The sequence below is a fragment of the Mesoplodon mirus genome (genome assembly GCF_964341445.2).
Source record: "Mesoplodon mirus genome assembly, chromosome: X".
NCBI lineage: Eukaryota > Metazoa > Chordata > Mammalia > Artiodactyla > Ziphiidae > Mesoplodon > Mesoplodon mirus.
This window is the reverse complement of record NC_138981.1, coordinates 35,798,699-35,824,272: the sequence shown is the minus strand read 5'-3', so window position 1 is coordinate 35,824,272 and position 25,574 is coordinate 35,798,699. Positions and strand designations below refer to the sequence as shown.

The 25,574-nt window shown below is 42.1% G+C and overlaps 2 protein-coding genes across 4 annotated transcripts in view; one reads left to right on the top strand and one right to left on the bottom strand.

Moving 5' to 3' along the window:
* The window catches only part of SYTL5 (synaptotagmin like 5), a 249,609-nt gene that overhangs the window by 1,937 nt on the left and 222,098 nt on the right, over positions 1-25,574 (bottom strand). The window lies entirely within an intron of this gene.
* Positions 1-25,574, top strand: part of SRPX (sushi repeat containing protein X-linked) — a 104,564-nt gene that overhangs the window by 61,262 nt on the left and 17,728 nt on the right. For all 3 annotated transcript variants that reach the window (XM_082610601.1, XM_082610600.1, XM_082610602.1), the window contains 4 exons: positions 4,066-4,192; positions 7,651-7,772; positions 8,476-8,655; positions 10,338-10,471. In XM_082610601.1, coding sequence (XP_082466727.1) covers positions 4,066-4,192; positions 7,651-7,772; positions 8,476-8,655; positions 10,338-10,471 — 563 coding nt within the window. The remainder of the gene's footprint in view (positions 1-4,065; positions 4,193-7,650; positions 7,773-8,475; positions 8,656-10,337; positions 10,472-25,574) is intronic.

The window sequence follows — 25,574 nt, the reverse complement described above, 5'->3', positions numbered from 1 at the left end:
CCATATATGTAAAAGAATTTATAGAAACAATTTGCATAAAAATTGAGGTTCTCATTGCAATGATCAGTTGTATTTAATAAAGAAAATGTATAAGATAGTTCCCAAACGTAAATCCAGTTGGAATGAGTTATGGAGGACATCAGAGAGGAAAGGAGCATTAAATGGAGTCTGCTTGCTGTGAGCAGCTGTGATGATCCTTTACATTCTTGAGATAAGAATATCACCTTGGGCTTCCTTCGTGGCGCAGTGGTTGAGAGTCCGCCTGCCGATGCAGGGGACGCAGGTTTGTGCCCCGGTCTGAGAGGATCCCACATGCCGCGGAGCGGCTGGACCCTTGAGCCATGGCCGCTGAGCCTGCGCGTCCGGAGCCTGTGCTCCACAACGGGAGAGGCCACAACAGTGAGAGGCCCCCGTACAGCAAAAAAAAAAAAAAAAAAAAAATATATATATATATATATATATATATATCACCTTGCCTTAGAATGAGGTGGAGGGAGTGAAGAAAGCGCATCCCCACCCCAGGTCAGGCGGTCCCAGACACAAGTTACTGTTATGTTCTGAAGCACCTATTCTTCATACCTCTAATAGTCGTGTTCAAACACAGGTCTCCACTGGAAAACATTATTTAAGCAAACATTTTAGGATGCAGTTAATTTATAACCTTAGTTTAAAGGGTTTTTTCCCCTTGTTATCTGTTGGCCAGAACATTTCCCTTTTCACCCTCTTTCTTATTTTCACTACCTACCACCTACCACCTACCTGATTAGACGTGTTCAATATTCCCAGTTATATAGTTTAGCTTCTCAGATAAACAGTAGTTGATACAGTGCAATATATTTGTTTCTGATATTTTTCTATGCAGAGAAGAAACTAGAGCACAGAGGAGGGAGACAGTTTGTCAGATGTCTCCAGTGAGTGGGGCAGAAGCCAGGCTTTTCACGAGAGTTGCACAGTTGCCACACAATAACTGGCTCTGTGGGCATCCTGACTCAACAGGGAATCATGATTATGTTTCTATAGTAACTTCGTTTATTTCATTCATGGAAATTTATAATAACTTAGAAAAAGCAATGATGGCCATGGCTGTATAATAATAGGCCTCAGTTCTGGAGCATCTGCAGAAGGGCAGGCCAGCTGGTCTCTTGAGCTGAAAGAGAGGCCATGACGCTGGAGGATGCAACAGAATTCAGTCCTGCTGCCGCTCTTAAAGGATGTAAGGGGAAGCTGGAGCCGGTGACCATGAAGAATGTGGAGAGGATGGAGGAAAACACTAGGTCAGCAGCAGGCAGACATACAGAAGTGTTCGGCTGATTAAAATAATTGAAAAATATGCGATCATGTCTTAGAATCTCAGACCACAAAGAAATTACAAAAGAGAGGAGATGCTTCCCAGTCTATACATGGGGACGATAATAACAGTACTTAGTCTAGTAGGTGGTGGTGAGAATTCAATGAAATAACGCAGGGATAGTACTTCGCCTGGGGTGGACAGGTAGGAGGGTTCCGTAAATATTAGCTATTATTTTTAGTGCTTTATTTCTTCTTGTTTCTGGCTTGGAAGAGCACCACTTCTGAAAAATGAGGCCAGTTTCAACAGATCATTGTCAGCTGTCAGAAGCTGGCTTTCAGAAGCTCTGAGACTCTTCACCCAGGTAACCTAATTTGGAGTGGTGTTTGCTCAGTGTCAATATGTCAAGTTTATAGGGAAAACAACCCAGCCTATCATCCAGCTGTTTAGTTTACGTGACACAGAGGGTAAGAGTATCTCTTCACTCTGACAATGTTACTCCAAGAAAATCTGGTAACACTAAGTAATTTTACAGTGAAATCTATCTCCTCTCCTCAGCCCCTCCCTTTTGGCTTTAAATTTTTAAAAAATAAATATGCTTTCTATTATGAGGTTGCCAGCAGGGGGCAGGTATTGTATACTTGTCTTCCTGATTCACCCAAAGCTGTGAAATGTTCATCTGAATTGTAAAGTATGTCTTCTATTACCTATCATAGTAAAACCAGAAAAAGGGGGATTCTTTTTAAAAACGTATCAACTGGAAATAGACACCTCTAATGTATTTAAAGCAGCTTCCATTGCACCATCACATTTATAAATTTTATCAATTCTAAGAAGCATATTTTTTTTCACACTTTACTATCCCTGAAATTAAGATGCATCTCACAATTGATAGTGACTTAGATTCAATAAAATATGGTAGTTATTCAATTTAGGATTAGTGTATTAGGGCTGTAAATTCACACTCCATTGAAGCATGCCATAGAATGAAAATGAATTTGGATAGCTGAAGACAAAATTGTTTAACAAATTATTCATAATTTCTTACCCTAAATAAAATGAGAAGTTATTGGACAAGATGCAGGAGAAAGTATATGAAGACTTTACTTGGTGCATTTAGGCTCTCAAAGATGTTTGTAATTCAGAATCGAATGACATTTCATTTTCATTCAGGCTGTAGTAGCATGTAAATAATTACCAGCTGACATATAAAGCAATGCAAATCTACATGTTGTTAATTTACTCTGCCCTCTTTAAATACATTCTCTACCTATTCAGAATCATCAAGTAGAATTTGCCAAAGTTTGAATTCCCCCTTCTTCTGATTTCACTTTAGCTATAATAAGATGAAATCTAACGGAGTAAGAAATTGACATCTCATTTATTTCTAGCCTTCATTATCAACCCATCCTTGGTAGTGAGGGGACAGAAATTCTATTACCAGGTAGAGAAACTATTTGGGGAACTTTGGGAGGTCTTTGGAGGGTCAGAACCAAGGTAAAACTGCTGTCCCGAAATACAAAACCATAGGTGTGGCCCAGTGGCAGTTGGAGGGGAGAGTGGACCCAGACAGATCATTGTTTAAGATATTGAGGAGTATGTTGGGAATAGACACAGCCAGGAGAGAGAGAGCTGGTTCCAGGGGTAAGTGCTCTAATTTGGGTTATAATTCACATTATCATTATTTACATGCCTGGCCTTAAATAAATCACTCTCTGAGCCTCAGTTTCCAGATCTGTAAAATGAGAGCATTGGGTAATTCTTTTAAGCCTCCATAGCATTTACTTTTCTTTTAATAAGGAAATAAATAAATTTATTTATTTATTTTTGGCTGCGTTGGGTCTTCGTTGCTGCGCACAGGCTTTCTCTAGTTGCAGTGAGCAGGGGCTACTTTTCATTGCGGTGTGTGGGCTTCTCATTGCGGTGGCTTCTCTTGTTGTGGAGCACGGGCTCTAGGCGCGTGGGCTTCAGTGGTTGTGGCACGCGGCCTCAGTAGTTGTGGCTCGCGGGCTCTAGGCGCGTGGGCTTCAGTAGTTGTAGCACATGGGCTTAGTGGCTCTGCGGCCTGTGGGATCTTCCCCGACCAGGGCTGGAACCCGTGTCCCCTGCATTAGCAGGCGGATTCTTAACCACTGTGCCACCAGGGAAGTCCCTATAGCATTTACTTTTATGTAGCCTGGGGCAGTGCCATTTTATACCTCGTGTCATATTTCATATATGGTAACATAATCCCCCAACAGACTGTAGACTCTGAGAAGTACATGGTTCTCTTGCCTTTGTGCCCACCCAAACCCAGCAGTTGGAATGATGCCTTGGGGAAGGCAGGTACTCACTAAAGATTTGTTGCCTTGAATTGAATGGAACTAGATGATACCTAGGGCACCTTCCTCTAGTCTCCTATGACGCTGTCTTTAAAGCAGGAGGGACTCACAGTGGCTGAATGACTTCTAGTTGAGTAACTGCCATATTGCCAAGTCAGCAGGCAGAGTTTGGAAGCCTGGGGAAGAAGTTGCTGTAGCTAATAAATTACCCCACGAGACACCTAGCAAGGCCAGATGTTTGCAGGTTTAGCCATGCACAGGTGAGTACTCAATCTTTAAAACTAGCAGGCAAGAAGGGCCAAGATGAAGGGAGGGAAGAGAAATACAGAGGGGTGAAGAAACCCTTCAAAAGTGGGGAGCACCTAGACCTTTGGGCATGTCAAATGCTGGGTGTTGAACCCCAGGTTGATGAGATATTTCCTGCTGATGGCGAGAATATCCTGGTTCTGTTTGCAGATATAGAACCTCCTAGAATCAAGTGCCCAAGTGTGAAGGAACGCATTGCGGAACCCAATAAATTGACAGTCCGGGTGTCCTGGGAGACCCCTGAGGGAAGAGACACAGCAGATGGCATTCTCACTGAGTAAGTGCAACTTGGCAGCTGGAATGATTCTGCCTCTTTTATGTGAGACATTGACTACCCAGAGTGAGGAAGTGTATCTATGCTGGTCAATTTATGCTTTCAGACTCAGTACAGCACTCTTTCAGCCATTCCTCATTCATTTCCATATTTTTCTTCACCGTCCGACATACTATATTTTTCACTTTCGTTTTTGTTTATTGCCTGTTTATTGCCACTACAGTATGTTCGCTGCCATATCCCTAATGCCCAGATCCATGCCTAGCACATAGTTGGTACTCAGTAAATACCTGTTGAAGGAAAGAAAGGAAGTAAGACAACGGGGTGGTGGGAAGAAGGGAGGAGAAGAGACGGAAGGAGGAAGAGGAAGCCAACTGGTAAATTCAGGGATAGACTCACCCCCATTGCCTGCCAGGGGGCCCCCCCAGACCTTCCTAAGCCACCGCCTCCCTGGGAACGTCTGTGTCTCCCAGGTGGAGCCTGATGTTGCCCCCCTTGTGCTCTGTGAGTGTGGTTTAGTGCAGAACTTTTCTATCCCTTGTGTTTTGGCACCTGCTTCTTTCAAAACATTTGATTTTTATTTTTTAAAACTTGCAACCACATTAAACACTTAAAGAAGCAGCTTATAAAAAAAAAAGAGATGGGGGCTTTCCTGGTGGCGCAGTGGTTGAGTCCGCCTGCCGATGCAGGGCACACGGGTTCATGCCCCGGTCCGGGGTGATCCCACATGCCGTGGAGCGGCTGGGCCCGTAAGCCATGGCCGCTGGGCCTGCGCGTCTGGAGCCTGTGCTCTGCAACGGGAGGGGCCACAACAGTGAGAGGCCCACGTACCGCAAAAAAAAAAGAGACGGCGTCTTCTGCCTTCTTCCCTACCCCCATTCTCCAGGACCCACTGCATGAGTAGTTTGAAATACATCCCAAATGTTTTTAAAAATGGGTGGTTCCCTTCGGGGAAGTTCAGCCACATGTTGTTCTAATCTAGCATATGGGCCTGTGCCCCTGCGGCTATTTGCTGGGCCCCCACCTTCCCTGAAGGCCACTACTTCATGTCAGCATGTTTACATCCATGCCTTAAAGTTCAAGGTCCTGCTAGACCTCCTTACCGAGTTTCCATCTGTGGGCAAAGAATACCTCTGACTTACCCCCTGGTGAGCCATACAGCAGGGAAAGACTTTCTAGAATCCTATCAACCCAGGCTGGGCAAGAGGAAATGTTTTTAAGCAATTATTGGCCATAATAGAACATCTTCTACTAGGAAGAGCCTGAGTCTCTCACCCGTAGCAGGACATTTTGTTCCTACAGCCTGATAATTATCTCCCTGTGTACCATCTAGCTTAGATCATATTTGTTATGTTTCCCCTTGTAACTCCTCAAAGATAAACTTTGAGTATTAAGAAAAGTATTTATTTGCTGTTGTATACATGTCACAAACCCCTAAGGAGAAACTTTAGGCAATTAGGATGAAAAAATAAATCACAGTTGATAGAATCAGGGATTGGGTTTTAACTATCGTTGAATCTTTTGGAACCCAGCACAATGCCTGGCTAACCCCTAGCCCATAATAGGTTCTTAGATTTTTTTTCACAACTGTGATTGCTATTGAAATCTGGTATAATAAACACACAATATCAGGTCATCAGGCGACTCTATCAAGCAAGGGTATTCACCTTGGCATGTCTGTGGGTAACCTGTGTGTTATGGTTAGAAATGTGACTTTTTTTTTTTTTTTTTTTTTTTTTTTTTTTTGCGGTACACGGGCCTCTCACTGTTGTGGCCTCTCCCGTTGCGGAGCACAGGCTCCGGATGCGCAGGCTCAGCGGCCATGGCTCACGGGCCCAGCCGCTCCGCGGCATGTGGGATCTTCCCGGACCGGGGCACGAACCCGCGTCCCTTGCATTGGCAGGCTGACTCTCAACCACTGCGCCACCAGGGAAGCCCAGAAATGTGATATTTTGAAGGCGAGTCTTAGTAGCCCCGACGCCTCTGTTCAGGGCAGCTGTCGGCTTCCTGAGCTCTACAGCTCAGAGCCGGCGGAGGCGTGGAGCAGGACGCTTCCTTGGGCAGAACGAGGGGTTCAGAGAAGGCCGTCTTGTCCCCTTTTCAGCTCTTGCTTGGCCTCCTTGCTTCTCTTGACATTTCTCTTCCCCATGTGTTTTGGAAGCTCCTGTTATATCGTCCCCTTCTAGGAGGGAAGGTTCTAGTGTCAGGCGCTGAGACAAGTGCTTGCTGTGAGCTCCCTTAAGTTACTCCTTATGACTGTTATTTGCATGTCACAGATGAAAGAGTGTCTCCAAGAGGTGAGCAGCCACTCACATTGGACGTCTGATTCCTTTCAGGTTTATCTGCTTTTAAATTGTGCTTCTTGAGGACCTTAAAGCATCTAAGGTTCAAAGTGACATGTGTCTAATGGTGGGATTTCTGGCAGTTTCCTAACACCCCTCACTTCACCCTTTTACAAGTAAACAGCTACCTTGTCCAGCTATGTGGAAGGTTCTCCTCAATGGTGACAGTGATAATTTCACATGCCTGTTACTAGCCAATATTCTCATTATTTCTAAGAAGTATAGAGAGAAGGGAAATTATCTATTGAAAAACAAACAAAACCTGGCATTTGATCATATTGTACCTACTGATGTTCTTATCAGACAACCAAGAAGAAAGATGCAGGAGTCACCCATGCTGTGTGACCTTGGGCAAGTTCCTTGATCTTTTGGTGCCTCAGTTTCCTCATCTGTGAAATGGAGATAATAATGCCTACCTCATGGGGTTGTTGTGAGGATTAAATAAACTAATATATGTAAAATGCCTAGAACCATACCTGACATGTGTAAGGTTTATGTACATGCAAAGAACAATAATAATAATAATAACAACTTATTATTAATAATAATAACTTAAGTTATTATTATTATTAGGATCACCAAGGAATCACAGTGAACTTGCCTTTTGCTCAGGAAAGGTCTCCACCCAGATAGAAAAAGCAGAGAAGGTTCTTGCGCCCCCTGCAGGCCCAAATTGCCAATGAGTGCTTGGACTACCCTCTCAAATGATTTTCCTCACAGAAAATTCCCTCATTCTCCCAACAGGGAGGCAATGCAGGTCCCCCTTGGAACAAAGGAAGGAAGAATTAGGCCCTGGGTTCTGAGCATCCCCCGTCCTCTGTTCTACATTCCAGCGAGAAAAATAAATCTGAACTTCCCAGGAATTGGGGACTTCCATTTTTCTGGTCTGAAACCCCTCTTCCAAAACAGAGTAAAGCTCAGGAAATTCTATTCTTCGAGAATTAAAGTAGTAAAACTGGTCTAATGGCTGTCCCTTGGACTCTCTGTATCTTGGGCAGAATGGGTACTCAACAAATGCCCACTATGGTCCTCTTTGATCATTACGCCCATCATGGCCCAGTTGTTGTTAGGTCTACAATGATCATCTTTGGTGTTTCTGATTTTTTTTCCCCCTTTAAGTGTTATTCTAAAAGGCCTACCCCCAGGCTCACATTTTCCAGAAGGAGACCACAAGATCCAATACACAGTGTATGACAGAGCTGAGAACAAGGGCATTTGCAAATTTCGAGTTAAAGTAAGAGGTAAGATGACTGGTTCTTGGCTTTCTTCTCTCTTTATAAGAACAAAGGGAAACAGAGCCTTAAGCAAGAACCCTCTGCCAGAGGGAGACTTGCCAGCTCTGGATTAGCCTCTGATCATGAGGCTAGGGGAAGGGTGCCATCTTAATGCCTGAATTTCACAATTCCAATCCGGATGAGGTCCAGGGCTGGCAGATTATTGAAGGAGTCCGAGAGAGCAGTAAGTTTGTCTCACGTGAGCCCACAGCTGGCTGTCCTAGAAGAGTATTATTCAATAACTTTTCCATCCCTGGGCTTCGGTGACCAGCTGAAGCCTGTAAGTCCTTCTATTGATATGAAGGAGGTTAGGAGAACCCTCCGCCCTAGCTGGGGTCACCAGGAGACCATGTTCTTGGTGTTCTAGAACTCTTGGTCTACCTGAAAAAAAGGTTTATTTTATGCCTCAATGGGCAGTTACTTAACTAACCATCCTTCCTCCTTATTCTTCTGAGTTCAACCTCCTCATCTAGAACACAGGGGGCTAAATCAGTTCATCTCAGTGGTCTTGTTAGTATGAACAGTGACCATTCCAAGGCCCACCCACTGGCCAGAGAGCTATGCCTGCCCCCTCTCTCGTTTTCTGGTGCTTCTGAACCCTCCCCTTCCCTGGTTACTTTGTGGAAGGGAGCTCAGCACTGAGCCCCCTCTGGGCTTGTGTCCCACACAGTCAGACGCTGCGGCAAACTCAACGCCCCGGAGAACGGCTACATGAAGTGCTCCAGCGACGGCGATAATTACGGGGCCACCTGTGAATTCTCCTGCATCGGAGGCTACGAGCTCCAGGGGAGCCCTGCCCGAGTGTGTCAGTCCAACCTGGCCTGGTCTGGCACAGAGCCCACCTGTGCAGGTACGAGGGCAGCCCTCTCTCCAGCCAGCAGCAGACCCTGAAGACCCTTGGGCCCAGATTTCCAGTACAGGGAGGAGGGAGGGCTTCGTTCTGTATATCGTGAAAGGTTCAGTGCCAGCCGTCTTCATCGGATGGGTAAAAACAGTCCTCGAATCCCTGGGCAGCCCACCTCACCTGCCCTCCTCCTGTGCCTCTGCCTGTCTTCTGATTTCTCTCTCACGTCCTGTAAGGAGGAAGCTGGAGGTGGGAGCCCAGAGCCCATTATGAATCAGCACAGTCTGTACCCTTGTTCCTCCCTTCTACAAATGTAAGGATCTTTTTTACAAAGCCGGTACACTACTGCGCACAGATGATAGAAAGCCTGCTTTGCAGCACTGGCTGGAAAGTCCCGCAGACCTTGGGTGTTTGGAATCTTTCCTCCTAATGTCAAATGAGGAGTATAATACTTTGCCCACTCCTGGAGTGGTTTTAAGTATTAAATGAGGTCGTCTATTCAACAGTGGAATTGAGCGGGGCCTGGCACAGGGTAAACTCTCAATACCTGTCAGCTGTTATTACTGAGGAACAAAACTTGGGCTGGGTAGTGATCCTAGTGTGAAATTTGGACTAGCCAGAAAATTCCAGACATGTCTTTTATTTCTGTACTTCACTGTTTTCTCGTTTCCTGGTACTTTCTCATCTTTAGGCTTTCCCTTTAATCCCAGCCATTCAGAGTTAGCTGAGAGACAGAGACACACAGACACATAATACATCATCAGCTAAATGCCTGAGGCTCTTCAATTTCATACATCAAAGTACAAAGAACATCCCTCTTTCCTTCCCTGTCTCATTTCCTGAGGCAGGAGAGGAATGCCCACCCCCCAGGCCTAGCAAAAATACCCACATCCTCATCCCCAGAACCTGTGAATATATTACCTTACGTAGCAGAAGGGACTTTGAAGATGTAATTAAGTTAAGGATTTTGAGATGGGGAGAAGGGCGTGGATTATCCAGGTGGGCTCAATGGAATCACAAGCGTCCTTATAAGAGGGAGGCAGAAGTGCTCTCAGAGTCAGAGAAGATGATGAGGGAAGCGGAGGTCAGAGAGGAGAGAGGCTGGAAGATGCGATGCTGCTGGCTTTGAAGGTAGGGGAAAGGCTACGAGCCAACAACCTTGACTTTACTCCCAGTGAAACCCGTCCCAAACTTCGGACCGCCAGGATTGTAAGAGAATGTGTGTTTGTTAAGCCACGGGGATTGTGGTGACGAGTGATAGCAGCAACAGGAAACTGACACACTTCCCCGCTCCCCAGCCCAGGGCTCCTTGGGACCACCTCCCGAATAAACTAATATTTCTAGTTGAATCTTTATCTCAGGGGTTACTTTTTTTTTTTTTTTTTTTTTTTGTGGTACGTGGGCCTCTCACTGTCGTGGCCTCTCCCGTTGCGGAGCACAGGCTCGGGACGCGCAGGCTCAGCGGCCATGGCTCACGGGCCCAGCCGCTCCGCGGCATGTGGGATCTTCCCGGACCGGGGCACGAACCTGCGTTCTCTGCATCGGCAGGCGGACTCTCAACCACTGCGCCACCAGGGAAGCCCCAGGGGTTACTTCTTACACATGTGGTTCTGTGTCTCATCACAGGCTGTGTTGAGACACAGAACCAGTAGAGAGTTTCTGACCTGTCTGGCCATTTCTGATTACAGCCATGAATGTCAATGTCGGCGTCCGAACAGCAGCTGCGCTTCTGGATCAGTTTTATGAGAAAAGAAGACTGCTCATCGTGTCCACGCCCACAGCCCGAAACCTCCTCTACCGGCTGCAGCTGGGGATGCTGCAGGTGAGTCCTTGCGGCAGGGCTTAGGCGGGAGGGAGACCTCTGAACAGGAAGGGCCCAGTCATTTTATTAAAAGCAAAGGCCAGATTCAGTGCCTAATCCATTTCCCGTGGGCTTCAGGAACCAGCACTTCAGAACTCCCACCCTTCATTTCTGGCTCTGGGGCATAACCTAATTAACACTGACTCCCCAGAGCTAACCCAGTCGTTTTCCAACTAATGAGGTTTGGTTGTCTTCACTAATAAGCCTAATTGATATGCTGTCCAGGTTCAGCCAAAGAACTAATTGTCTTTGCTGAACCCGTCCAGGATATGCCTGCGAAGGAGGCGATCAAGCAGTTGTTGGCCCTAAAGGCTGGCTCAAGGGGTGAGAGGGGTCTAGGAGCCCTCAGGCTCCACATCCTGCTGCAGGGAGCTTCCCCAGCTCTCACAGAGCTCCTCAGAGAGGGATAACCATCCTTTAGAGAAGCGGTTCTCCAAGTGTGCTCTGTGGACCAGCAGCATCAGCATGACCTGGGAGCTTGTTAAAAATGCAAATTCTCAATCCCCATCCCAGATCTGCTGGATCAGAAACTACATTTTAACAAGACCTTCAGGTGATTCAAACTACATTTTAACAAGGCCTTCAGGTGATTCCTAAGAACTTCAAAGTTTGATGGGGGGAGCTTTTCTAGGGAATGTGCCCTTTTTAGCTGTGTAAGTTTTGTAGCTACAGAATGAGGCAACCAGTGTCTTTTGGGGAAAAAACCAAACAAGCTAGAAACTGAAAGGATTGAATTAGAACTTGTTTGATTTCTGTCCTGAAGCGTGTTGTCAATAAGAGTGGCCAGTCTGATTTAATGCTAAAGAGGTAGGATGTTATACTGGGTCATGGATGTGGTGCTGCACATTTTTGGAGGAATGTTTCACTCAGGTATTACAGTGAATAGAACTAGGTTTTTAGAACAATCTTGGTTTAATCAAAGGCTACACTTTAACTTCTCATTTCAGCATTAAGACAATGAATAATGATAAATCTGTGTTTATTCTCCCCATGTACTTGGACTTCCCATGAACTCTGAAGAGCCATATAAAACATTTTGGGCTCCTTTGATAGGAACCCAATTCATCTCGTCTTTAACCCCAATCCCTGCCACCTGACCTCCACCTTGTGTCGCCTCATCCAGCTAGGGAGTTGCTCTTTGGTTAGCACAAGCCCGCACCACTCCATTGTGTGGGAAATTGGCCTTGCAGGCTCTATTTCACAACCATACGTTTCCTGACCTCTTCTTTCCCTCTCTCTTTTTTTTTTTCTTTTGGCTTCATTGGAAATTCGTTGCTGCACGCGGGCTTTTCTCTAGTTGTGGTGAACAGGGGCTATTCTTTGTTGCAGTGCGCAGGCTTCTCATTGTGGTAGCTTCTCTTCTTGCGGAGCACGGCCTTTAGGCACGCGGGCTTCAGTAGTTGCAGCATGCAGGCTCAGTAGTTGGGGCACGCGGGCCCTAGAGCATGTAGGCTTCAGTAGTTGTGTGTGGGCTCAGTAGTTGTGGTGCGTGGGCTCAGTAGTTGTGGTGCATGGGTTCTAGGGCGCACGGGCTTCAGCAGTTGTGGCTCGAGGGCTCTAGAGTGCAGGCTCACTAGTTGTGGTGCACGGGCTTAGTTGCTCTGCGGCATGTGGGATCTTCCTGGCCCAGGGACCTAACCCGTGTCCCCTGCACTGGCAGGCGGATTCCCAACCACTGTGCCACCAGGGAAGTCCCCTGACCTCTTCTTAGTTCCATGGAAAAATGAAAAAGCCAGACAACTTGCTTTTCCTCTATTTGGCAAACTATGGCTTTTGTAAGTAAAATTTTATTGAAGCACAGCCAAGGCTCATTCGTTTGTGCATTCTCTATGGCTGTTTTAGCACCACAAAGGCACCGTTGAGTGGCTAGGACAGAGACCATCCAGCCCCATGAAACCTAACATCTTTACTATCTGGCCCTTTACAGAAAATGTTGGCTGACCCCTGCCCTAGTCTATCCCATTCCTTCAGGTACTTGCTAAATTACTAATGAATTAGTTGGATAAGATATTTGCTATCAAGGTGTTTATATGTGACCCCACCCCCAACATATTTACATTGGCATTTTAAGCAGAGCCTTCAAGGAAAGGATTGGCTTATGTGATTCAGTTAGAATAATAAAAATGTATATTTCTACCTTTTCTAACTTGCCTACCAATTCTGTCACCCCAGAGATATTTCAGTGGAACTGTAATAAAAACTTGGTGTTCTAATAATTCAGCAGTTTAAAATTTCTTTTCCCATTTAGTCATATTCATCTTAAATTACTTTTTTGTTCCCTTACTGCCATTGGCATTCCTGATGAGACTTCCTGGCATATGGTTGAGTGGGTCACGTTCCCGAGGCTCTTGCCAAGGGCCAGCTCTGGGGGCTGGAACATTTTCTTTTTTAAAAAATTGAGGTAGGGCTTCCCTGGTGGCGCAGTGGTTGAGAGTCCGCCTGCCGATGCAGGGGACACGGGTTTGTGCCCTGGTCGGGGAGGATCCCACATGCCACGGAGCGGCTGGGCCCGTGAGCCATGGCCACTGTGCCTGCGCATCCGGAGCCTGTGCTCCGCAACGGGAGAGGCCACAACAGTGAGAGGCCCGCGTACCACACACAAAAAAATAATAAATAAAAAAAATAAAAATTGAGGTATGATTGACATATAGCATTAGTTTCAGGTGTACAACATAACGATTCAATACTTGTATTTATTGCAAAACGATCACCACAGTAGTCCATTTAACACCCATCACCATACCTAGTGGCGAAAATTTTTTTTCTCATGATGAGAACTTTCAGGATCCACTCCCCTAACTACTTTCAAATATACAGTACAGTATTATTAACTAAGAGTCACCAAGCTGTATATTGCGTCCCCATAATTTTTCCATTTTATCACTGGAAATTGTACCTTTTGACCCTCTTCACCCATTTTTGCCCAACCCCCAGCCCCCACCTCAGGAAAACACCTATCTGTTCTCTATATCCATGAGCTCAGTGTTTTTCTTTTTTTATTTTAAGATTCTACACATAAGAGAGATCATATGATATTTACCATTTCCTCTTACTTCACTTAACATAATGCCCTCAAGGTCCATCCATGTTTCAGATGGCATTTTTTCACTCTTTTTTGTGGCTAAATAATGTTCCATTCTACCTGTCACATGTTCCTCACCCATTCATCCATCAGTGGACATTGAGGTTGTTTGCATAGCTTGGCTATTGTAAATAATGCTGCAGAGAACATGGGGGTGCTTATATCTTTTCAAGTTGGTGTTTTTCTTTGGATAAATACCTAGCAGTGGAATTGCTGGATCATATGGTAGTTGTATTTTTAATTTTCTGAGCACCCTCCATACTGTTCTCCATAGTGTCTGCACCAATTTACACTCCCACCCACAGTACACAAGCTCCATCCATGTAGAGCAGCAGTGCTGACTGTTATGTGTCTTTTTGACGATGGCCATCCTAATAGGCATGAGATGATACCTCATGATTTTGATTTGCATTTTTCTAATGACTAGTGATGTGGAGCATCTTTTCATGTATCTGTTGGCCTTTCATATATCTTCTTTGGAGAAATGTCTATTAAGGTCTTTTGCCCATTTTTAAATTAGAGCATGAATTTATTTGCTATTGAGTTGTATGAGTTCTTTAGATATTTTGGATATTAACCCCTTATCAGATAAATGGTTTGCAATTTTTCCCCCATTTTGTAGGTTGTCTTTTCAGGTATTGATAGTTTCTTTTACTGTGCAGAAGCTTCTTAGTTTGATATAATCCCACTTGTTTGTTTTCTTCATTTTGTTGCTAGTGCTTAAGGTGTCATATCCAAAAATCATTGCCAAGACCTACATCAAGGAGCTTTTTTCCCTGTTTTTTCATCTAGGAATTTCATGGTTTCAGATCTTACATTTAAGTCTCTAATCCACTTCAAACTCCTTTTTATAAGTAGTATAAGATAGGGGCTTTCTTTCATTTTTTTAACATGTGAATATCCAGTTTTTTCAGCACCAATTATTAAAGAGACTGTCTTTTCTCCATTGAATATTCCTGGCTCTTTTGTCAAATATTAGTTGACTGTATAAGCTTGGGTTTATTTCTTGGCTCTCAATTTTGTTCCATTTAATGTTTTGTTTGTTTGTTTTTAGGCCAGTACTATACTGTTTGAATTACCATAATATAACTTGAAATCAGAAAGTGTGAGGCCTCCTGCTTTGTTCTATTCTCTAAGGATGGCTAGGTTATTTAGGGGTCTTTTGTGGTTCTCTACAAACTTTAGGATTGTTCTTTTTTTCCCTACTTATGTAAAAATGCCATTAGAATCTTTTGGCTTTTCACCACCGAGTATGATGTAAGCTGTGGGAGGTACCTTCTTTCTCTACCAGAGTTTTTTTTAATCATGAACAAAAGTTGTATTTTGTCAAATGCTTTTCCTCCATATATTGAGATGGTTTTTTTCATTCTATTAATCTGATGTATCACATTGATTTGTGTATGTTGAGCCATCCTTGCATCCTAAGTATAATTCCACTTGGTCATGCTGAATTATTCTTTTAATATGCTGTTGAATTCAGTTTGCTAGTATTTTGAGAGTTTTTGCTTCTATATTAATCAGGGTTATGGATCTGTATTTTTCTGATAGTGTCCTTTTCTGGCACTGGTGTCAGGGTAATGCTGACCTCATAAAATGAGTTTGGAAGTGTTTCCTCCATTTCTATTTTTTTGACAGAGTTTGAGGATTAGTGTTAATTCTTCTTTAAATGTTTGGCAAAATTCACTAGTGAAGCTATCCGGTCCTGGGCTTTTCTTCACTGGGAGACTTTTGATTACTGATTTAATCACCTTACTAGTAATTGGTCTATTTAGACTTTCTATTCCTTCATGATTCACTCTTGATAGTTTGTATGTTTCTAAGAATTTTTCCACTTCTTCTAGGTTGTCCAGTTTACTGGTGTAGAGCTGTTCATGATAGCTTCTTATGAACTTTGTATTTCTGTTGTATCAGTTGTAATGTCTTCTTTGTCATGTATAATTTTGTTGATTTGAATTCTTTTTTCCTTGGTTAGTCTAGCTAAAGGATTGTCAATTTTGTTTATCTTTTCAAAGAACCAACTCTTAGTTTGGTTATGTTTTCTATTGTTTTTCTGTTCTCAATTTCATTTATTTCTTCTCTAATTATTATTTCCCTCCTCTTGCTAATAACTTTGGGCTCAGTTTCTTTTTCTAGCTCCTTAAGGCATAGTTAGGTTGTTTATTTGGGAAATTTCTTGCTTTTTAATGTTGGTTTTTATTGTTGTGCATTTCCCTCTTATAATTACTTTTGCTGTATCCCATAAGTTTTCATATGTTGTTTCTCCACTTTTTGTCTCAAGATACTTTATTGCCCCTTTAATTTCTTCTTTGATCCATATGTTATTCAGGAGAATGTTGTTTAATTTCCATGTATTCATGAATTTCCAGTTTCCTCTTGTTACTGATTTCTAGTTTCATACCGATGTGGTCAGAGAAAATACTTGGTATGATTTCAGTCTTCTTGAATTTTCTAAGACTTATTTTGTGACCTAACATATGGTCTGTCCTAGAAAATGTTTTGTGTGCACTTGAGAAGAATGTGTTTTCTGCTGATGTTGGATAGGATATTCTGTGAATGTCTGTTAGTTATATTTGGTCTATAGTGTTGTTCAAATTTGCTCTTACCTTATTGATTTCTCTGTCTGGATGATCTATCCATTGTTGAAAGTGGGGTGTTAAAGTCCCCAACTATTACTGTATTGCTGTTTACTTCTTTTATTTAGCTCTATTAGTTTTTGCTTTATGTATTGATATTTCAGTTTTCCAATGTTGGGCACATCAATAATTATAATCTTTATAACTTCATGATATATTGATCCCTTTATTATTATAAAATCACCTTTTTTGTCTCCTTTTACCATTTTAAAAATTAAAGCCTATTTTGTCTGATTTAACTACCTCTGACTTTTTTTAGTTATTTGCTTAAAATATTTTTCCATCTATTTACTCTGCCTATGTGTGTCTTGAAGGCTAAAGTCATTCCTGTAGGCAGCATATCATTGAATCTTTTTAAAAAAAAATCCATTTAGCTATTCTGTTTCTCGTTTGGAGAACTGAATCTGTTTACATTTAAAGTAATTATTGATAAAGACTTATGCCATTTTGTTAATTATTTTCTGGTTGTTTTCTAGATCCATTTTTCCTTCTTATCCTGCTTTCTTTTATTGTGTTGTGATGTTCTGAGGTATTAATATGCTTTGACTTTATCATATTCTTTGTAATTCAGGTTTATCACTTGTTACCATGAGGCTTACATTCTAAAAAATCTTAAAACACACTATTTTAAACTAATACCACCTTAATTTCAATAAAGTCTTAAGCTTTATACTTTAACTTCTCCTCCCTTCACATTTTAGGTTATTGATGTTACAATTTACATATTTTTAATATTGTGTACCTAATAAATTACTGTAGTTTTAGTTATTTTTACCATTTTTTTTACTGTTACCTTATCTTTAAAAAAATTTTTATTTTATATTGGAGTAAAGTTGATTAAAAATGTGCTAGTTTCAGGTGTACAGCAAAGTAATTTAGTTATACATGTATCTATTCATTTTCAAATTCTTTTCCCATTTAGGTTATTATAGAATATTGAGCAGAGTTTCCTGTGCTATACAGTAGGTCCTTGTTGGTTATCTACTTTAAATATATCAGTGTGTACCTGTCAATCCCAAACTTCTACTCTATCCCTCCCCCCCTACTGTTCCTCCCTGGTAACCATAAGTTCATTCTCTAAGTCTCTGAGTCTGTATCTATTTTGTAAATAAGTTCATTTGTATCATTTTTTTTAGATCCCGTATGTTAGCAATATCATATGATATTTGTCTTTCTCTGTCTGACTTACTTTACTTAGTATGATAATCTCCAGGTCCCTCCATGTTAGTGCAAATACCATTATTTCTTTCTTTTTAATGGCTGAATAATATTCCATTGCATATATGTACCTCATCTTCTTAATCCATTCATCTGTCGATGGACATTTAGGTTCCTTCCATGTCTTGGCTATTGTAAACAGAGCTGCAATGAACATTGGGGTGCATGTATTCTTTTGAACCATGTTTTTCTCCAGTTATATACCCAGGAGTGGGATTTCAGGATCATATGGTAGCTCTATTTTTAGTTTTTTCCCCCCTTATTTATTTGTTTATTTATTTGTTTATTTATTTATTTATTTATGGCTGTGTTGGGTCTTCGTTGCTGTGTGCGGGCTTTCTCTAGTTGCGGTGAGCGGGGGCTATTCTTTGTTGCAGTGTGTAGGCTTCTCATTGTTGTGGCTTCTCTTGTTGCAGAGCACAGGCTCTGGGCACGAGGGCTTCAGTAGTTGTGGCATGTGGGCTCAGTATTTGTGGCTCACGGGCTCTAGAGTGCAGGCTCAGTAGTTGTGGTGCACGTGCTTAGTTGCTCCGCAGCATGTGGGATCTTCCTGGGCCAGGGCTCGAACCCGTGTCCCCTGCATTGACAGGCGGATTCTTAACCACTGTGCCACCAGGGAAGCCCCTACTTTTAGTTTTCTAAGGAACTCCATACTTTAAGTTCTCCATAGTGGCTGTACCAATTTTACATTCCCACCAACAGTGTAGGAGGGTTCCCTTTTCTCCGCACCCTCTCCAGCATTTATTGTTTGTACACTTTTTGATAATGGCTATTCTGACTGGTGTGAGGTGATATCTCATTGTAGTTTTGATTTGCATTTCTCTAATAGTTAGTGATGTTGAGCATCTTTTCATATGCTTCTTGGCCATCTGTATGTCTTCTTTGGGGAAATGTCTATTTAGGTCTTCTGCCCGTTTTTTGATTGGGTTGTTTGTTTGATATTGAGCTGCATGAACTGTTCATAAATTTTGGAGATTAATCCCTTGCAGATTGCATCGCTTGCAAATGTTTTCTCCAATTCTGTGGGTTGTCTTTTTGTTTGTTTCCTTTGCTGCGCAAAAGCTTTTGAATTTAATTAGGTTCCATTTGTTTATTTTTATTTTTATTTCTATCACTGTGGGAGACAGAAAAAAAGATTGCTGCAATTTATGTCAAAGAGTGTTCTTCCTGTTTTCCTCTAAGAGTTTTATGGTATCTGGTCTTACATTTAGGTCTTTAGTCCTTTTAAATTTTATTTTTGTGTATGGTATTAAATAATGTTCTAATTTCATTTTTTTTTTTTTACATGTAGCTGTCCAGTTTTCCCAGCACCATTTATTGAACAGACTGTCTTTTCTCCATTGTATAGTCTTGCCTCCTTTGTCGTAGATTAATCATAGGTGCATGGGTTTATTTCTGGGCTTTCTATACTGTTCAATGTATCTATATGTCTGTTTTTGTGCCAGTACCATACTATTTTGATGACTGTAGCCTTGTAGTATATAGTCTGAAATTAGGGAACCTGATTCCTCCAGCTCCATTTTTCTTTCTCAAGATTGCTTTGCCTATTCAGGGTCTTTTGTGTCTTCACACAAATTTTGAGATTTTTTTTGGTTCTAATTCTGTGAAAAATCCCATTGGTAATTTGATAGGGATTGCACTGAATCTGTAGATTGCTTTGGTTAGTATAGTAAATTTTTTTAAATTATATATTTATTTATTTATTTTTGGCTGCATTGGGCCTTCATTGCTGCCTGCGGGCTTTCTCTAGTTGCAGTGAGTGGGGGCTACTCTTCATTGCAGTGCACGGGCTTCTCATTGCGGTGGCTTCTCTTGTTGCGGAGCACAGGCTCTAGGCACACGGGCTTCAGTAGTTGTGGCACACAACTCGAACCTGTTGTGGTTAGTTGCTCCCTGGCATGTGGGATCTTCCTGGACCAGGGCTTGAACCCGTGTCCCCTGCACTGGCAGGTGGATTCTTAACCAGTGCGCCACCAGGGAAGCCCTAGTATAGTAATTTTGACAATATTATTTCTTCTAATCCAAGAACATGGTACATCTTTCCAACTGTTTGTGTCATCTTTAATTTCTTTCATCAGCATCTTATAGTTTCCAGAGTACAGGTCTTCTGCCTCCTTAGGTAGGTTTATTCCTAGGTATTTTATTTTTCTTGATGTGATAAGTGGGATTGTTGCTTTAATTTCTCTTTCTGATATTTCATTGTTAGTGTATAGAAATGCAACAGACTTCTGTGTATTAATTTTGTACCCTGCAACTTTACTGAATTCATTGATGAGCTCTAGTAGTTTTCTGGTAGTGTCTTTAGGATTTTCTATGTATAGTATCATGTCATCTGCAAACAGTGACAGTCTTCTTTTCCAATTTGGATTGTTTTTATTTTTCTTCTCTGATTGCTGTGACTAGGACTTCCAAGTCTATGTTGAATAAAAGTGGCAAGAGTGGGCATCCTTGTCTTGTTCCTGATCTTAGAGGAAATGCTTTCAGCTTTTCATCATTGAGTATGATGTTAGCTACAGGTTTGTCATATATGGCCTTTATTATGTTGAGGTAGGTTCCCTCTATGCCTACTTTCTGGAGAGTTTTTTATCATAAATGGTGTTGAATTTTGTTAAAAGCTTTTCCTGCATCTATTGAGATGATCTTATGATTTTTAATTCTTCAAATTGTTGATGTGGTGTATCACACTGATTGATTTGAGGATGTTGAAAAATCCTTGCATACCTGGGATAAATCCCCCTTGATCACTGTGCACAATCCTTGTAATGTATTATTAGATTTGGTTTCCTAGTATTTTATTGAGGATTTTTGTGTCTATGTTCATCAGTGATATTGGCCTGTTATTTTGTGTGTATGTGTGTTATCTTTGTCTATTTTTGTCTAGTTTTGGTATCAGTGTGATGGTGGCCTCATAGAATGAGTTTGGGAGTGTTCCTACTTCTGCAGTTTTTTTGGGAATAGTTGCAGAAGGATAGGTGTTAAGTCTTCTCTAAATGTTTGATAAAATTCATCTGTGAAGCCAGCTGGTCCTGCACTTTGGTTGTTGGGAGTTTTTAAATCACAGTTACAATTTCGTTACTTGTGGTTGGTCTCTTCATATTTTCTATTTCTTCCTGGTTCAGTCTTGGGAGGTTGTACCTTTCTAAGAATTTGTCCATTTCTTCCAGGTTGTCCATTTTATTGGCATATAGTTGCTTGTAGTAGTCTCTTAGGATCCTTTGTATTTCTGTGGGGTCCATTGTAACTTCTTTTTCATTTCTGATTGTATTGATTTGGGCCCTCTCCCTTTTTTCACTTGATGAATCTGGCTAAAGTCTTATCAATTTTGTTTGTCTTTTCAAAGAACCAGCTTTTAGTTTCATTGAACTTTTCTATTGTTTTCTTCATCTCTGTTTCATTTATTTCTGCTCTGATTTTTGATTTCTTTCCTTCTGCTAACTTTGGGTTTTGTTTGTTCTTCTTTCTCTGTAGTGGCTTTAGGTGTAAGGTTAGGTTGTTTATTTGAGATGTTTCTTCTTTCCTGAGGTAAGATTGTATTGCTGTAAACTTCCCGCTTAGAACTGCTTTTGCTGAGTCCTGTAGGTTTTGGATCATTGTGCTTTCATGTGTCTCCAGGTGTTTTTTAATTTCCTCTTTGATTTCTTCAGTGATCCATTGGTTGTTTAATAGCATATTGTTTAGCCTCCATGTGTTTGTGTTTTTTATAGTTTTTCCTCACATTGTGGTTGGAAAATACGCTTGATATGTTGTCAATTTTCTTTAAATTTACTGAGGCTTAGTTTGTGGGCCAGCATGTGATCAATCCTGGAGATTGTTCCATGTGCACTTGAGAAGAACATGTATTCTGCTGCTTTTGTATGAAATGCTCTATAAATATTAATAAAGTCCATCTGGTCTAATATGTCATTTAAGGCCTGTGTACCTTATTGATTTTCTGTCTGGATGATCTGTCCATTGGTGAAAATGGTATGTTGAAGTCCCCCATGATTATTGTTACTGTCAATTTCTCCTTTTATGACTGTTAGTATTTGCCTTATATATGAGGTGCTCCTATGTTGGGTGCATATATATTTATAATTCTTATATCTTCTTCTTGGATTGATCCCTTGATCATTATGTAGTGTCCTTCTTTGTCTCTTGTAACAGTCTTTATTTTAAAGTGTATTTTGTCTGATATGAGTATTGCTACTCCAGCTTTCTTTTGATTTGCATTTGCATGGAATACCTTTTTACATCCTCTCACTTTCAGTCTGTATGTGTCCCTAGGTCTGAAGGGGGTCTCTTGCAGACAGCATATATGCGGGTCATGGTTTTGGATCCATTCAACTAGTCTGTCTTTTGGTTGGAGCATTTAATCTGTTTATGTTTAAGGTAATTATTGATATGTATGTTCCTTATTGCCATTTTCTTAATTGTTTTGGATTTTTTTTTGGTAGGTCTTTTTTCTTCTCTTTTTTTGTTCTATGCTCTTGTGATCTGTATATTTTCAGTTTGTGGTTCCCATGAAGTTTTGATACAGCAGTCTATATATAAACAAGATTGTTTTAAGTTGCTCCTCTTTTAATTTCAAATGCATTTCCAGTATCCTGCATATGTGCTCTCCTCTTCTCACAATTGCTGGTTTTGATATATTTGTGTGTATGATTTCCTACCTTTACTGTATGCTTGCCTTTACCAGTGAGCTTTTCCATTCGTAGTTTTCTTGTTTCTAATTGTGGCCTTTTCTTTTCTGCCTAGAGAAGTTCCTTTGGCATTTGTTGCAAACCTGGTCTGGTGGTGCCGAATTCTCGTAGCTTTTGCTTGTTTGTAAAGCTTTGGATTTCTCCAAATCTGAATGAGATCCATGCTGGGTAGAGTAATCTTGGTTGTAGGTTCTTACCTTTCAGCACTTTAAATATATCATGCCACTCACTTCTGGCCTGCAGAGTTTCTGCTGAAAAATTAGCTGATAACCTTATGGGGATTCCCTTGTATGTTATTTGTTGCTTTTCCCTTGTTGCTTTTAATGTTCTTTCTTTGTCTTTACTTTTTGTCCGTTTGATTACTATGTGTCTTGGCGTGTTCCTCCTTGGGTTTATCCTGCCTGGGACTCTCTTCACTTCCTGGACTTGGGTGACTGTTTCCTTTCCCATGTTAGGGAAGTTTTCAGCTATTATCTCTCTCTTTTTTTTTTTTTTTTTTTTAGAAGACGTTGGGGGTAGGAGTTTATTAATTAATTTATTTTTGCTGTGTTGGGTCTTTGTTTCTTTGCAAGGGCTTTCTCTAGTTGTGGCAAGCGGGGGGGCCACTCTTCATCACGGTGCACGGGCCTCTCACTATCGCGGCCTCTCTTGTTGCGGAGCACAGGCTCCAGACACGCAGGCTCAGTAGTTGTGGCCTAGTTGCTCTGCGGCATGTGGGGTCCTCCCAGACCAGGGCTCGAACCCGTGTCCCCTGCATTAGCAGGCAGATTCTCAACCACTGCACCACCAGGGAAGCTCCAGCTATTATCTCTTTAAATATTTTTCTCAGGTCCTTTCTCTCTCTCTTCTCCTTCTGGGACTTCAATAATGCGAATGTTGGAGCGTTTAATGTTGTTTGGCCTGAGGTGTCCCAGCACTGGAGCCTACAGGCTGTTGTGTGGGGCCAGGTCTTGATGAGAAAATGGCGTCCTCCATGAGGGCTCATGCCAATGAGTACATCCCAGAACTACTGCTACCAGTGTCTTTGTCCTCGCAGTGAGCCGCAGCTGCCCCCTCCCGCCCCCGCCTCTACAGGAGACCCTGCAGTACTAGCAGGTACATCTGGCCCAGTCTCTTATGAGATCACTGCTTTTTCACCTGTGTCCTGGTGAGCATGAGACCTCGTGTGTGCCCTCCAAGAGTAGAGTTTCTGTTTCCCCCCAGTCCTGTGGAATTCCTGTGATCAAACATCACTGGCCTTCAAATCTAGATTCTCTGGGGGCTCCTCCTCCCATTGTCAGACCCCCCGGCTGGGGAGCCTGATGTGGGACTCAGAACTTTCACTCCTGTGGGAGAACTTCTGTTGTATAATTATTTTCCAGTTTGTGGTTCACCCATCCAGTGGGTATGGGATTTGATTGTGCCCCTCCTACCATCTTGTTGGGGCTTTGTCTTTGGATGTAGGGTATCTTTTTGGGTAGGTTCCAGTGTTTTGTTTTCTTTTTTAATTTATTTTTGCTGCATCTGGTCTTTGTTGCTGTGTGTGGGCTTTCTCTAGTTGCAGGCGGGGGTTACTCTTCGTTGCGGTGTGCAGGCTTCTCATCGCGGTGGCTTCTTGTTGCTGAGCACAGGCTTTAGTAGTTGCGGCATGTGGGCTCAGTAGTTGTGGCTTGTGGGTTCTAGAGCACAGGCTCAGTAGTTGTGGCACACGGGCTTAGTTGCTCTGTGGCATGTGGGATCTTCCTGGACCAGGGCTCGAACCCCTGTCCCCTGTATTGGCAGGTGGATTCTTAACCACTGCGCCACCAGGGAAGTCCCTTCAGCATATTTTTTGTTGATGGTTGTTCAGCAGTTAGTTGAGATTTTGGTGTTTTTGTAAGAAGGGGTGAGCTCATGTTCCCCTACTCTGCCATCTTGTCTCCATTGACCATGTTTGTTTTGTAACTTTTAAACTAGAGCTGTAAGTGAATTACATACCACTATTACCATATTACAGAATCCAAGTTTGACTATATTTTCCATAGCAGTGAGTTTTACACTGTCTTATGTTTTTATGATGTTAATTATCATCCTTTTATATTTATCTCAGTATCTGCAGGGAACTGGTTGCAGGACTTGCTGCGGACACCAAAATCTGTCCCATTGTCAGCCCTCTGTATCTGTGGGTTCCACATCCAAGGATCCTCCAGTTGTACACATAGTACGTGGTCCACGATTGGTTGAATTTGTGGATGCAGAACCCGTGGATATGGAGGGCTGACTGTACTTCCACTCAAAGAACTTCCTATAACGTTCCTCGTAAAGCATGTCTAGTGATGATGAATTTTCTCAGCTTTCGTTATTTAGGAAAAGTATTTATCCCTCTTTTATTTCTGAAGGGGAGCTTCACTGGATGTAGAATTTCTTGGTTGACAGTTTTCCCCCCAATATTTTTTTTAAGATTTTTTTTCATGTGTACCATTTTTAAAGTCTTTATTGAATTTGTTACAATATTGCTTCTGTTTTATGTTTTGGTTTTATGGCTGTGAGGTATGTGGAATCTTAGCTCCCCAACCAGGGATTGAACCCACACCCCCTGCATTGGAAGGCAAAGTCTTAACCACTGGACTGCCAGGGAAGTCCCCCTCCCCCCCTAGTATTTTGAATATGTCCTACCATTCTCCTCTAGTCTGAAAATTTTCCATTACGAAATCCACTGATAGTCTTATGGAGGTTCCCTTGTATGTAACTTCTCTCTTTTCTCTTGCTGCTTTTAAAATTCTTTGACTTTGACTTTTGAAAATTTAATTATAATATGTCCTGGTGTAGCCCTATTTGGGTTCAACCTATTTGGGATCCTTTGGGCCTTTTGGATCTGGATGTCTAGTTCTCTCCCCAGGTTTGGAAAGTTTTCAGCCATTATTGACTTAAATACACTTTTTGTCCCTTTTCTCCTTCTGGAATTCCAAAAATTCGAATATTTTTCTTTGTGTACCATAAGTCCCTTAGGCTCCCTTCAATCTTTTTTCATTATTTTTCCTTTTTGTTCCTCTGACTGGGTAATTTCAAATGTCCTGTTTTCCAGGATTCTGATTCTTCTGCGTGGTTGAGTCTGCTTTTGAAGCTCTTTCTTTCTTTTTTTCTTATTTATTTTAGGCTGCATTGGGTCTTCATTGCTGTGCGCAGACTTTCCCTAGCTGTGGCAAGTAGGGGCTACTCTTTGATGTGGTGCGTGAGCTTCTCATCGTGGTGGCTTCTCTTTGTTGGGGAGCACGGGCTGGAGGTGCGTGGGCTTCAGTAGTTGTGGCACACGGGCTTCAGTAGTTGTGCCTCGCGGGCTCTAGAGCACAGGCTCAGTAGTTGTGGCTCACGGGCTTAGTTGCTCCATGGCATGTGGGATCTTCCCAGACCAGGGCTCGAACCCGTGTCCCCTGCATTGGCAGGCGGATTCTCAACCACTGCACCACCAGGGAAGTCCAAAGATCTCTATTGAA